Consider the following 15,036-nt stretch of genomic DNA (forward strand, 5'->3'; position numbering starts at 1 on the left):
CCCACCCCTAATTGCAGGGGACATTCGTATTTCAGGAAAGATCCCCAAAACACCATCACATACTCTAAAATTTAAATGCAAAATCTGTGAATCAAACTTGGATAAACTTCTGGCTATCCTAGAGTTAGTAACCATCGTTCAATCTTCCTTTTGTATCTCTATAACTATAAACTCGCTATTTATATGTATATGTTTAAAATCTTTTTAGTTCGTGACCTGACACATACAATAAACTAGAGCTTTACATAGAGCAACTACTGCTTTCTTGAGTCGTTTTCATCTTTTGCTTTTTGTCTATTATAAACTTGTCTAGAAGCATTTTCTGAAATGATAATCCCAACCTACAATAATAATCTATTTTTTATTATTGACAATCAACGAGACTTTCGGCTTCATCAACATCACATAAGCAAAACTCCTCAATATCAATATGTTTGTGCAATTTCTACAGCCTCTCTTGCCTCTATATGGTAGCCACACAATTGTCCTTTGTTTTGAGAGCACTGCTAAGCTCCATAATAAATCTGGCTTCATTAGCCAAGTCAAAGTACCCAATATAACACTGTAATATAATACTGTAACTATTAAAAAATTAAGTATCTACCATTATTTGTGTAAATCTCTTTTGTGTGTTAGTGTATCATCTCAACATTCAAAAAATTTCATTTTTTCAATACCAACTGCAATCCTAAAATGGTATATAACTTCATATATCCTATTAATTTTCATATGAATTTCATAAAAACTATGTAATATATATATTATTATTAATACACTAAATCGAACAATCATAATATTATAATAACTAATTTAACTTATTTAATTTTAATATAATTAATTTTAATATTACTAATTTCAACATAACATGTCTTCAAATCAAACGATCCTTGATAATCAATTTATTTCCTATTATAGTTCTAGTAAAAAAAAAAAAAAGAATAGAAGAGCACTCCGACTTCACAAATTGATGACATATTGACAATTCCACAACCCCCACCCCTACCCCCACCCCCTTCGATAGAATTATTAGAAATTGTCGTATCTTCCAAACTAAAACTAAAGTATTTTTCCAATAGAATTTATAATAAATGTTCATAAGTAGAGAATTTGGTGAAGATAAATCTAGAGAGTGAGAGAGAAAACCCTAAAAGCTTCGTGGCTTTATCGCCGCTCTCCTCCTTAACTGCTCACTCAAAGCTTTTTGCTCTATTTTTTATGCCCAATTCTCAGGTAACCGTCCTTCTCTTCTGCTCATTTTTCAGCTTATATCGCTTTTTCTCATCGTTTTTTTTCTTCTTTTTCACTAGTGAAGATGAAGTATGTTTTTGGTATATTTAACTATGAATTTGTTGTTGCATATAGGTTTTTTCGAAGTGCGGTATCTAATTGATTGTTTTCTTAGCTAATTTTGGCTGGTGTTAGGTGAAATTAAGTGAAGAGTAGGGTTTTAGGTACCTGTGGTGGGAGGTGGCAGGCATCTTGTGGAATTAGTTGAGGCTGGCCCGAACACCACGGTTATCAAAAACCAAAGAGTAGGGTTTTAGATACTGGGTAGGGTTTTGACAATGTCGAGGTCATTGAGTTGTTTTGTTTGCCTAAAGTTGTTATATCGCTGGTGTTGCTGAACTCTTCATTTGTTTTGATGTTCCCTTGTTTGGAATTTTATGCCATGTTGTGGTTTCTGTTTGCAAGTCGTTAAAATTGTAAATAAATAACTAGCTAAAATGTTTGAAATAGTTTTAGGGATTGTTACGATCTGTTTTTTTCTTCTTCTTGTTTTTGAGTTTTTATTTTTGTAAACATGTTTGTTTGAGTTGAAAAAATAAGTGTAGTTTTTATCTGAGTTGCTCGGACTCTCTACTTTCGGTGACTCACCCCTGTCTCCGACATGGGTGTAATCCGTGTCATCTACCAATTTTTGGGTACTTTGACCCAAATTAATGGAGAGATTACGAACAGAGTCAATGATTTCTGTAATCTAAACGAAAGCTAAGGTGAAATTGAAGTAAATGGTATACCTTGTTTATAGAAATTTCTATGTCACTCTTTTTTCCTTTTATCTCCTTCGAGGATTCTCCTCTTGGTCAATTTTTCTCCTCAATTTTTCCACAGAATATCTCATAATTTAGGTTTTATAACTCTTTATCTTTTAGATATTTGAATTATATTTAACCAAATCCCTGCACTCGTATCCATACGTGGAGCCGTATCTTGAAACTTAAATTTGAGATCATGATCTGACCTTTAGGTTCACAGCCATATCAACACCTGCGCTCGAGTCCAAGCAACTTGTTTTTTTCATCAATTAGAAAGTGGTTGAGGGAGTTCCTCATCTATTTCGACTAACACATCCTTATCAAGCACAAACACTGGCTGGCTTTTTCAGTTCTGTCTTTTGTAGATGCGTAAATAAATGTACCCGAATCAGTGTCATGTACCACAAGTAAGATGGTTTCTAGTCTTTTGAAGTGAATCCGTTTTATGTGGTCTTCTCTTGGGCTTTGCACTCTTTCTAAGCTTCTCTGGGTGAATTCAGTGTTACCAAGATTAAATTAAATAGTATTGGGTCCAAGTGGCTCGCTTTCCTCTGTCTCCTTGTGCAGTTGGTGCTGCGTACTAAGTTTTACTTTTGAGTTTACTATGTATTGTTAGATAAACGTGAATTAAGCTGAGTATAACCTTTAGAGCGTGCAGTTATGCAGTGTCTTTAATTGTGGGGTTTAGTCAAGATTTGTTACGTTAATGCAGTTCTCTTTTTTTTTCTCTGTGTGTGTGTGTGTGTGTTGGTGTTGGTGGTGTTGGTGTTGGTGTCTTTACTTCTTTAAAGGTAATGATTGGTTTATCAATAAAGATTTGTATGAGTTTAATTTTTCATGGTTGGCTCTCTATGCTATTCTATATCTTTGTAAATATTATGTTGGCCTTTTTTTGGCCTGGCACCTTTTGACCAACCATTTTTTGATCATTGTGTGTTGTGAATAACTTCAAGCATATCTTTTGGTAGAGGATGCATGTTTCGTTGAATTAGTCATATGTTACTGGATATTTATCTTTAGTTTGTTGTTATTTGGTGAAGTAAAACTGATGTTAGTTTCACAAGATATTCTAACAGCCGGCTGCCTTCTTTGTTCCTTTTAGTTTTTGTTTGGGTCTAAGTAAAGTGAATTTTGTTTGAATAGAACGCAGTGTAGTCAATTCCAAAGTGAGCCAGTTTGCACCAGCTATACAACCTCCTTCTTGGACATGACTTTCCTTTCATAGCTAAAAGTATCATTGCAACCCTCTTTATAGTTCATCCTCTTACTCCCCTCTTTCTTATTTGAAGATATACCTGCCAGACTGAGGTTGTGAAGCAACAAGTTCCAGAAACATGAGTAAGAAGAAACCACAGGTGTTCCTTGATGTTTCTATCGATGGGGACCCAGTTGAAAGAATGGTTTTTGAGGTACTAAGCTATCCACTAGCTGGCTTTGTTATCCCTGAATATATGTATTTGAGATCACATAACAAGATTCTTACAGTTGACTCCCCTTGAATTCTCTTATTTGCAGCTTTTCAGTGATGTTGCTCCAAAAACTGCCGAAAACTTTCGTGCTCTTTGTACAGGTGACAAATATATGAGTACTGCTCTTAGTTTTTCATATTGGGTTTCTAGTTATATTCTATTCTGTGACACTTTTGCCTGGCACTTATTCCACTGAATTCTTCCCTTTAACATACTTTCAACTTGCATTCAGAACTTATTGTGGTTCCATAACATGACTTTGGGGCTTAGTGCTGCAAAATTGTCGTCCCAAATGTGGAAACTTAAATAGTGTTGAAATGGGGACCCACTTTGAGTAATTCTTAGTTCTCTCCTTTTGAAAGATCCAAAGTTTGTACTTCTTTTTTGGTGCCAAATTGTTACATACCCATCAAAATAACATAGTGAAAATCTGTTTTAACTTTCTTGCTGTCTCTGAATTTTCTCGTAATTGTGCTAAAACACTTTCTTATCAGATGCCCTTGCCCATGTTAGAGTAACTACCCATGACAAGAAGGATAGGTACAATACTTTTATGGAAAAGACAAAAAGAGGATTGATAATGAACTTATTGCTAAATATTTTGTAAGCTAACTAGCAACTGCACGGCAAAAGAAATGTACACTGACCAGCAACAAGTTCATTGATAAAGAGTTACTGGTAGTACAGGTGACAGGTAAATAAAATCCCCTATGTTCACTTTCTTCATGGAAGTTTGTCAGCCCACTGTAACTTATTTTCTAAGAATTCTTTTCATAGAGAAGTGGTTCAGGTCGCCACTGTAACAAGTTCCTTTGCTGGGATATTTGCTGGTTGCTGGTGGTCCAAGGTGCCTGGGTCATTAGTTCCTTATGTTGTTATTTGGTGACATGTCTAGCATATAGTGGGAACTGATCTTTGTCTTCTTCCGTTTCTTGGATGCTTTTTCCATCTCCATGTTAAGTGTTGTGGTATCCTCAACTGATATATGAAGAAATTGTTATTCTTCAGGGGAGAAAGGAGTCAGCTCCAAGTCAGGAAAACCATTGCATTACAAAGGAACCTTTTTCCATCACATTGTCAAGGGATCTGTGGCTCAGGTGTGTTTGTAGGTTCTGGGTATGTTGACAAGTAGTTTGAATGTGCTCCATAGCACTGTTACCTTAAAAATAAGTGCTCCATTGCACAGCTCTAAGCTTTGTGGTTGAGCATGGCTAAGAAGTGGTGTTTCCCTTTAGTCAGATATCCTTGTTTATGCTGTAGGTTGCAGGGCTGATGGTCACAACTGCATTTCTAGTGATGTAGTTTTAAAGTTGTGCTAACTGGGTTGTTTGTCCTCTGTATTAATGAGCTTCAGTATATAATAAGGCTCGTTGTTCATGTACTTTTATGAGAGTTAACTAATTGTTTTTTCCCTTCTCTATTTCAGGCTGGTGACTTGCTGAGACAAGATGGTATGCCTTTGATCAACATACTACATTAAGTTGTGTATATGCAGCTGATTAAAATGCAGTGTTTATTGGACTAATCTTAGTTTGATGATTTAGTACTAATTTTGGGTTTAATTTTGGCCATTTATGTTATTTCCCTAATACAAAAACTGTAGGTGAAATGTGATCAGCAAAATTAAGGTACCTGCATGCAGACAAAGACAATGCGTATGTTTTGGTTCGGCTTAGTCTTTCTGGGAATAGATAGATAATATAACACAGAATTTGAATTGTTGGATACTAGGAGTGTTACGGGAGAAGGGATCAGCTACAGAACAAGTTTGATAGGAGGGTTGTATACCTACAATTTATGTGAGTGAGTGTTGGGTACCTGAATATGTCCCAAAGATGAATAGTATACAATGGATGTGTCAAAATGAACATGCTGAGATGTGACTAGATACCATTAGAAATGATCAGATCTGACTGCAGGGTGAATAAAGACTTTGCTGAACAGCAAATAATAAAAGCAAGGATCTATATAGAATATACTGTCTAGTTAGGATTAAAACTTAAAGAGTGTTGTTGCTTTACGTCTAGTGTGTCCAGAAACTCACATGTCCATGTGAATTTAAGTACTAAATTTTGAGAATCTTAGTTTTAGAGAATCTCTAATTCGTATTTGCCTTGATAAACAAATTATTTACATTGAAATGAAATGACCTGAACAGAGCAGGGTGAATCAGAAATTCTTGTAATTAGCCCCAATTAGTTTGGGATTGAGGCATAATTGACTGATTTATTGATGTGATGTTGTTGCCTTGTTCCATGTACAATGCACTCATCTGTTTGAGATCTGTAGCTTAGTAAGTTGGGAGAATGACATGCTTCTTCGTCTTCCCTCTTTGCCTCCTCCATACTATGTTGTTCTTTACAAAATTTCCAATATGTATCCTTGGATGTAGGAAAGCCTAGACTCAAAACATTTGAACCCCGCCTTCCTTTCAAGAAACTATCTGTTACGAAGGAATCATGTTCCGCAGTTGATAGTAGAATTTGTTGTGGGTGATAGTATCTATGTGTGCTGTCTTTTTTGCTATGTCCTAGGAGAAGTATGATATTAGCCAAGGAAACGAATTATATAAGCTTCTTACTGTTGTATAACCTGAGACACTGAAATATTAGTAAAATGACATATTGTAGTATGGTTATGGCTATGTCATTGTTGTAGACCAACGGATGTAGAACACGTTTCACCCTTCTTTGAATGGTTTCTCAGTTGAGAAATTAATGGCTGCAGTTTGTATCTGGCATTCTCTGTTAAATTGTGAGGATGAGCATTTGGTAATGTGGAGGAAACTTGGGATGAATTTAAAAGTGAATTTGTATGGTCTAGAGCCTCAAGAAAATAATAGCATCAAATGGAAAATCTCCAAAACAAATTGTTGGAATAAGTGGTAGGCTTGAGTTGCTTTACATATTGAATTTGCCAATTGTAAATCCTGTTACCTTTTGTTGAGTTGAAAATGATCCTCATTTGGATATTTAAAAATGTAAGAATCTCTTGACTTAGTCAAACTTTGCAAGGGTGAAGGGGGAACAGTGCAACAGGTTCTCCGTTCTGGTTAAAATTCCAGAGTTAATGTACCTACTTCTTTGCAGGGAACTATGGGGAGAGCATCTACGGGGGAAAGTTTCCAGGTGAGACCTCTTTAATTTTTCCAACCTTTATTTTGGCATTTGCCTCCTATCTTATGACATGTTTGATGATCGTCTCATGTACTGAATGAATGCCCTACTTTTTTGGGAGGACTAAGATATTATGGATAGTAAATCAAAACACAAACAACAGTGTGTGTATTCCTTTTAGCAAAAAATCATTTATCTTGAAAGAAAATGGGTTTCCTTTTGTATTGCCTGTGAAGGTTGGGGCTGACTTTGATCTAATTCTATGCTGCTTGGGAGCTTCAATCCATTGGTATTGGACATTGTTCCTCTCAGATAATGGTAGGGGACATGAAGGCTATGTTGCCTGTGCTTTTGTCGATATTGTTTTTGGTTTTCTATTTATAGTAGTTTGAGAATTCGAAATTTAAATTGCAGTTTGTTTTCTTTCCTAGAGATTTAAGCCTTGTTTTGATTGTTCTGTGTGGTTCATTTTGTTCAGAACAATCCCAGGGAAGTCTATTATAACTTTACTGCAGAACTGAGGTAATTGGTTATCAGATCAGAACAGTACTCAGCTGTATGGTAGAATTTCTGATTAGTTATCATTACCTAGAAAAACTTTCATGAGGGCAAAACTGTGGATTGGCTAAGCTTAGCAACTTCCATTGTAGTTTGTAATTTTATGGGTAATAATACTTGTGTTATCTGTATATAGACATCTTATGTTTGCTGTATATTCGACACCCCGACTATTTGCTGGGTCTAGGTAAATCTTCTTACAGGAAAAAAACATTGGGAAAGATTCAGTAGTGGATCCTTTTTATCTATTTCTGCATACACAACCTTACAAGCAATTGTAGTATAGACTATATTACTTTTGGAAATAGAAATTGTAGTATAGACTATATTACTTCTGGAAATAATGGGTAGTGAGAGGGCATACTTTATACATTAAAATTATCTTGTTGGTGTCAGTCTTGTAATTCATGATATAGTTGCACTTATATGCAACTAGTTATCTATCAATTGTATTTATGAAATGTGTCCCAGCATCATCTTTTGGAGGTGCAATATTTGCAATTCTGGATTTATCACTTTGATGTGATATCTTGAACTAATTAAATCAGCAGAAAAGGCAAAAATTGCCCCTGAACTATCACAAAACGTCTAAATATACCCTTCATATACCCTTCATATAGTGAAATTTTTTTAAAAAGTTCATTTAAAATCCACGTGACATTTTATATTGGTCCAATTTTAATTTGACCAGTAAATTAAATTATTTAAAAGGTGCACCCAAGGATGTGTCCTAGTGTTTCAGTGAAGTTGGGTTGAGCACCGTGAGGTCTCAGGTTCAATTCCCAATAGAGACAAACACTAGGTGATTTCTTCCCATCTATTCTAGCCTAGCCTTGGAGGAAAGTGTTACCTAGTACCTGTTGCTGGTGAGAGGTGACAGGTATCCCGTGGAATTAGTCGAGGTGCGCGCAAGCTGGGCTGAACACCACGATTATCAAAAAAAATAAATTAAATTATAAAAAGAATAAAATCAACCTTTCGAGGTCTCTATTTTTGCAATTTGAAAAAGGCCTTTGGAGGCTGGTTTGTATTTTCCCCCTTTTGGCGCTAAAGAAACCGACCTCTGGAGGTTGATTTTGTTATAAATATAATAAAATAATACTTTTCATGAAATCGATCTCTGGAGGTCTGTTTGCCTTTTACTGGTTTTTGGTGCTGAAAAATCTAGAACTGGAGGTTGGCATTGTTAAAAAATATCAAAAAATATTTTTTGCGATCTTCCGGGTCGATTTTTTTTTTTTTTTTCCTTTTGGCAGAATCCGACTTCTGTAGATCTGTTTTTCACGATTTTTTTAAAACAACCTCCGTTAGGCCAATTTTTTTCAAGAAAAATAAATTTGAAGAGTAAATAAAAATCAAGCTTTGGTTAGAGCTTGGATCGGGTAAGTCAGAAATCGCGTCAGTGTATTTATTTAATCAGTTTAAAATTGGCCCATTAATAAAATGCCACTTGGATTTTATATAACCTTTCTTAAATTCAGTGTTAACCAAAGAGTATAAGTGAGCCAAAAATGTAATCAGAGGGGTACTTTAGCAAAATAGGTGGATGAAAGGTATATTTAGTCCTTTAGTTATAGTCCAGGGATATTTTTGGCCCTTCTCTGTTAAATCAATTGGTTGAGAGAAAAACTACGGACAATGTAACAATTGAAATTAATTTAATATTTCAGATGAGTCTCCGAAGATAAAACATGATTCCCAAGGTCTACTATCTATGGCAATTGCGGATCGTGATGCACGTGGTTCTATATTTTCTATCACCTTTCAGGCTGACCATCATCTTGACAGGTTTGTTATGATCTATCAAAATAATATTGTGCCTCTTATAAATGCCGATTGTAATTTCCTATTCTGCTAAAAGCTTGTTTTAAGGATTGCTGCATAAACTTTTTTTAAACAGGAAATGCGTAGTCTTTGGGAAACTTATTGATGGCCTTGAAGTTCTTAAGAAGATTGAGAATGTGGGAATTGAAGAGGGAAAACCTGATGTAACTGTGAAGATAATCAATTGCGGCGAGTTACCTGATGGTGAAACTTCTGAAGTTTCATTGTTCTTGGAAGTTTGCTTTGAAACACTGCTTTACTGTTGTTTTTCCCTGTAGTTTTTGTTAATTGAAGTGTCTGCAAGTTATGAGGCTTCATTTGATTTTACTTCTTCTTGGTGCAGATAAGAGAAAGATAAATAAATTGAAAAATGGGAAGCACAAAAAATCCTCCAAAGAGAGTAGGAAAAAGAAGAGGAGATATTATACATCAGAATCAGACAGCTCTACAGATAGTGATACTGAGTCTTCTGAGTCTGAAAGTGATTCTGACTCCGATGTATCTTCTGATTCTGAAATTAGCTCATCAAGTGATGATAGACGGAGGAAGAGGAAGAGATCTCGAAGAGACAGGCATAGACGTGCTAAAAGAAAGGAGAAGCGACGTGAGAAAAGGCGCAAAAGGCGTGATAAGAAATCAAAACGCAAATCAAAAAGGTTGCTCTTCAGTATTCTATCTTTTGTTCCATATGTTAAGCTGTACAGTTTTAGATGCCATGTGTTCAGTAATGGGTGCTAACAATTGGAACATTTCCTTTTATCTCTGAAGATAATAATTTCGTGCCATCTCTTAAAAATGTGAGTGAATTTAAGAGGCTGAAGTTCTTTTCTTCTTCTCTTTCCAATATTCTTTTACCAGGGCATCAGGCAGTCTTTCAGAAAGTGAGAGCGGACGTGATAGTAGTTCAGAGGACGATGATGTAAGACGAGCTTCCAAAGGAAAGCACCAAAGTATGGAAAAGAAAACAGGTATTTCAAAGAACCTTGCTGGTCTCTATTCCCTCAGTTACATAGACATGCTCCTGGATCATCTCTGGTTTCAGGAGTTGATTCCATTGTCTGTATGTGTGCATCAGAATTATCTTTTTGGATGCATGAAACTCTCTCAACTTGGGAGGCATAAAAGACGAGAACCTGAATCTGGCATGCTTTGGAATCTCTCTGCATTTTCAAAAGATGGTTCCATCCAGTATAACTGCAGCAATAGGCCATGAATTGTGGCAAACGTTGTTAATTAACTGTAGAATAGTCTGTGTAGTTGTACAATAAGAACAATAACTCCTACTGATTGTTAGGTTTATCAAGTCTAAGGTTACCCCTCAAATAATAAGCTTTTTTTGTATGATTCCTCTAGAATTAGAGTGAAGTGTCAAAAACTCACATAAACTATCATCTTTTTATGAGTTTCACGCCTAAACTATTGAGGGTGTGAAAAACACACCTAAACTATGACTCATTAGTTTGAGAAACACACCTCAAAATGAATAAAAATCAATTAAAAATATTTTATAAATGAAAGAAAATAACGTGCTGGCAAAAAAGAGTAAAAATATGTCATGTAGACTGATTTTTAATGGCTAGACACACCTAAGGAGTTTGTAAGAAAATATTTGGTCTAGTCGGCTTTTAGGTGTGTTTCTCAAACTAATTGACAGTTTAGGGGTGTTTCTCAAACTAAAAATGATCATCGTTTAGGTTTGAAACTCAAAAAAGGGGATTGTTTAGGTGTGTTTTTAATATGTTACTCCCAGAATTATTGTATTTTTACCAGTCCTATTTAATCATTTCCTAGTCAACATTCTGTGTTAGGTGTGGGCGGTTGGATTGTTTTAATTTCTTTCACATCAGACGAGGTTCCAAGCGTACTATTAAGTGACCAATTTTAAATCAGGAGGGGAGCAGTCTGCAGTTAATCTCTTTAGTGATCGACACTATTGTTTGAGCTTTCTCTATATACACCAATGATCCTGCAACTCACCAGCAAATTCTATTGCATCGCTATGTGATTTTTCATGAAATTAGTTGATCTTTTGAGCTCTCCAACTTTCTTTCTGTTTCTGAGTACTTTCTTATCCTTCACTTGTTGCTCTTAAGTACTGATCCTCTTTGCTCTAAGTTTTTCTAAGAAACTTGGAGTTCTATGATATTGTTTCTGGTTTCTTACAGTTCTTTCTTTGATGGTACTACTTCTGATTCTTCATCTCTATCTAGAAGTTTTTCTTGTACACACTTTCTAGTTGATGGAATTATGTATTGAAAATCTAGAGTTCGCTGAAGTTTTTACATTTACATTATGCAAGTCACATTTAATCTATACTTCATGTTGCAACCTTCTTGGTTCTTTGAAAATCTATATGGTGTAACTTGCTTGTTGGGTAACTGGTTTACGGACATTTCGGCAGAAGGAAATCATTCTCCTTCACTTGAGGAGGGGGAAGCAGTTTCTCTTCATCACAAGAAAGAGGCAGCTGACATTTTTGAAGGAGAGGAGGTAGAATTTCCCAAGGAAAACGGAGCGCGTCAAAGCAATAATATCAAAGTGGAAAATAGATCTGATAAGACTGTTGATAGGCAGCCTGATGTGGTGGATGATCACCCTGGCAAATCTAGGTTTATTCTTCATTTCGCATTGCTACTCAGTTATTCTTTATGCTTACAGATTCTTTCAGAATCAGAATTTTATTAGAAGTCATTGAGCAGGAGCAGAAGCATAAGTCCCAAAAGGACCATGAGTAGGAGTATGAGCATTAGTCCTCGGAGGAGTTTAAGCAGAAGTCAAAGCATTAGCCCAAAACGCGGCGTGAGTAGGATCCCAAGTGTTAGATCCAGACGTAGTGTAAGCAGAAGTCCAAGTCGCAGTGGAAGTCTTCATCGCGTCTCACAGAGGAGGAGCAATGTGGTTAAGAGTGGCAGTGGTAGTCCTGCAAGAAGCTTTAGTAGAAGCCCAGTGAGAGGCAAGAGGGGAGGAAGTGTCAGTGTGAGTCCTCCTGTAAGAGCTCATTCACGACGAAGGAGCAGAAGTCCCTCAGCTTCTCCTAGAATGGAAGTCACCCCAAGTCCATCCAGAACCTTATTACGGAAATCATTGAAATCAAAAAGTCGAACACCAGTTAGATCTTATAGGAGTTCAAGTGGAAGCCCTGTTAGGCCTTCTCGAAGGAGCACAAGCAGAAGTCCTGTTAGGTCTTCGCGGAGGAGTGCAAGCAGAAGTTCGGGTAGGGTTCCTTCGAGGCTTAGGCCGTCTGGAAGGAGCTCTAGCCGAAGCCCTGTTAAGTCTTCTCGGCGGAGTGTAAGCAGAAGTTCGGGTAGGGTTCCTTCTAGGCGAAGCCCAAGCCCAAGTCCAGGTAGGGCTCCTAGCAGAAACAATCGACGCAGCTATTCAAGGAGTCCTGGTAGTGCAGGTCGTAGGGCAAGATCACCAGCTTATGATCGTGGGAGGAGTTCTTCAAGAAGCGCTTCGGTGGATGGATCTACAAAGCGCATCAGGAGGGGAAGGGGCTTTAGTGAGCGTTATTCCTACGTTCGTAGATACAGGAGTCGGTCTCCTGACCGGTCCTCTGTTAGGCCATACCGTTACGGTCACAGTGAACGTGACAGGTAAACATCACAAGCCTTTCCAATTTGTACAGCAAACTAAAGTAGAAATCTTCTCTTATTAATTGGCTCTTTTTTTTTTTGGAAGATATTCGAGATACAGGAGATCACCTAGGCGTTACAGGAGTCCACCCAGAGGAAGGACACCGCCCAGGTCTGGTATTTCTATTATCTGCTATTTTTGTTAGATTTATCTGTCAGGAATGCTAATCTGCAACTGCCTAAATGCAGATACAGAGGCAGAAGAAGCCGAAGCCGCAGTCTCTCTCCTAGTCCTGTGCGTTACCGTGCTCGTCGTTATAGTCGAAGTCCCATACGAAATCGTTCTCCTGTGGACAGATATCGCAGGTCTCCATCAGCTGAACGGCGTAAATCACCTTCTCGAAGCAGAAGCCGATCAGAGTCTAAGTCATCTCGGGGCTCACGATCACCAAAGCCAGCCAGCCGAGATAAGTCGGTATCATCCTCGGCTAGTCCCCCTGGTAAGACAGGTCTGGTTTCCTATGGAGATGGATCTCCTGATTCGGGATAGATGGAGTACATGTAGTTGCTGAGTAGTGCTCTGGACATACTCATTTGGATTTTCACCATTCTGCGATTATGGATTGGCTATATTGATAGTCTTTTCCTATGTAGTGGAATCTGGACGACGTGTTGGATATTATTAACTTGTGTGTTTGGTGTGCATGTGATTTATGCCTTGAATAATTTGTTATGCCCGGCTATTAGAATTGTTGTTGGTAGTAATGTTCAGACTTTTCGCTTACGAAGTATTGGATGAGCATTGTCTTGCTATGTTATCTTGGATTTCTTCCGAGGTGTTTTGGTTTTATCATGTCAGTAAATGACTATTTTGAACTGGTTATTTGTTGGTTTTGGTTGTCCTTGACAGCTTTCATGGCTTGAATTTGCAGCAGCAGAACTTTCCGCGCCCATTGATATTCTGCTTCTTTGCATCTTTTTCTTTTTGATATATTTTGAAATATCTTGTGTTACTGTTTTTAATGTGGGAATGATATCTTCACAGTTCTATGGAGAATCATTTCAGCTTGCTGGCTATAACTTGCATTTAGCTTGATGGCACTGCCTTGCAATTCATATATGAAAATTGAAAATGTAAATTGTTTTGAGCTGAAGGGCTTTTGCTCTCTACTTTGGGTTGGGGGAGTTGCTGTTGGGTGGGATGGAAGAAAGGCACTTTCTTCACTCTAAATTACTTGCAGATGTTCAAAAGCCACTTCAATTTGTATTCATGGTCTAGCAGTCTTCAATTTTCACATATCATTTTCACTTTGAAATAAAATCTCTCTTTTTTAGGTATCCACAATTTTCATGGCCAAACGCTCATGGTGGCCATATCCCAAATCTATTTTCCACAATTTTCATGGCCAAACGCCTTCTACATGGTTGACTTTAATTGGATATTCCCAAATCTATTTTCAACTTCATTTAGTGAATATATAATAAGTTTCTACTCAGCTAACTGTTGCTAATTTATTAAGTTTTATTATATCCACATACAAAATCAAGTCTCTAACATACTTTAAAATTAAGAGGTAATACATCAAACCCCCCTCCCATAAACTTGTTTCGTCAATTTACTTTAGCACTTAAATTAACCTTTTATTTATTTGCCTCCCTTAACATCTTTAAAGTGAATTAGTTTCACCCCTTAATATATAATACTACTTTTATGGGGAGAGTGCATCATACTCGTTAACACATCGGTGCCACGTAAATAAAGTATTTTTTAAATATATATATATACACATTTTTAAATATATACAAAATTAAATTCAGAAAATTACCTCACCCTCTCACTTTTCATCTTCTTCACAACCACCCATCCTCTCCCCTACAACCCCTGCAAACACCCCCACCCCCGTATTTAAAAACTGCTGCCACTCCTCCCCCGCCTTCCATCAACCACACCACCACATAATATATATATATTTTTTATATATATATAAAATTAAATTAAGAAAATTACCCCCACCCCCCATTTTTCATCTTCACATCCACCCATCCTCCCCCCATTTTCCATCTTTCACAACCACCCATCCTCTCCCCTACAACCCCTGCAAACACACCCACTCCCGTATATAAAAACTGCCGCCACCCCTCCCCCGCCGCCCACCAAGCACACTACCACATCACTTCACCGCCACCACACACACACACACACACACACATATATATATATATATATATATATATACACCCATCACCACCAATTTCTCCACCCATCAAAATTTGAATCAAATACGTAATTTTATTTTTTTAAAGGAAAAGAAGATTGAAGAATTGGAGATTTTTCAATTGTTGAGTTTAACATCATAAATCAGCGACTAAAAATCCAACCACCTTATAAATTCTATCAAAATCAACAACAAATTCTCTAAAATCAACAACCAAACATTCAAATCATGTCAATTTTTTA

General features: G+C 36.9%; 1 protein-coding gene across 5 annotated transcripts; it reads left to right on the forward strand.

Annotated features, from left to right (window-relative positions):
- Positions 1–1,063: 1,063 nt before the first annotated feature.
- On the forward strand, positions 1,064–13,426 carry LOC107839047 (peptidyl-prolyl cis-trans isomerase CYP95). Of its 5 annotated transcripts, none has more exons than XM_016682387.2 (14): positions 1,064–1,230; positions 3,326–3,445; positions 3,552–3,606; positions 4,514–4,602; positions 4,932–4,956; positions 6,595–6,633; positions 8,850–8,967; positions 9,080–9,207; positions 9,347–9,659; positions 9,862–9,971; positions 11,405–11,612; positions 11,703–12,599; positions 12,685–12,750; positions 12,828–13,426. In XM_016682387.2, the coding sequence occupies exons 2-14, from the start codon at positions 3,371–3,373 to the stop codon at positions 13,126–13,128; spliced, it is 2,424 nt and encodes an 807-aa protein (XP_016537873.1). In that variant the 5' UTR covers positions 1,064–1,230; positions 3,326–3,370; the 3' UTR covers positions 13,129–13,426. The 5 variants fall into 5 exon arrangements, with proteins under 5 accessions (XP_016537873.1, XP_047251621.1, XP_047251622.1 ...); XM_047395665.1 differs by having other exon boundaries at positions 11,709–12,599; XM_047395666.1 differs by lacking the exons at positions 1,064–1,230; positions 3,326–3,445 and adding an exon at positions 6,858–6,939 and having other exon boundaries at positions 3,578–3,606.
- Positions 13,427–15,036: the final 1,610 nt, after the last annotated feature.

This window comes from Capsicum annuum, chromosome 8 (genome assembly GCF_002878395.1).
Source record: "Capsicum annuum cultivar UCD-10X-F1 chromosome 8, UCD10Xv1.1, whole genome shotgun sequence".
Classification (NCBI taxonomy): domain Eukaryota; kingdom Viridiplantae; phylum Streptophyta; class Magnoliopsida; order Solanales; family Solanaceae; genus Capsicum; species Capsicum annuum.

Excerpts from the sequence above, each read along its gene's own strand:
- LOC107839047 (XM_016682387.2), top strand. The coding sequence starts at position 3,371 with ATGAGTAAGAAGAAACCACAGGTGTTCCTTGATGTTTCTATCGATGGG. Across the intron at positions 8,968-9,079 it reads GCTGACCATCATCTTGACAG|GAAATGCGTAGTCTTTGGGA; the intron begins GTTTGTTATGAT and ends TTTTTTAAACAG. Across the intron at positions 9,208-9,346 it reads TTGCGGCGAGTTACCTGATG|ATAAGAGAAAGATAAATAAA; the intron begins GTGAAACTTCTG and ends TTCTTGGTGCAG.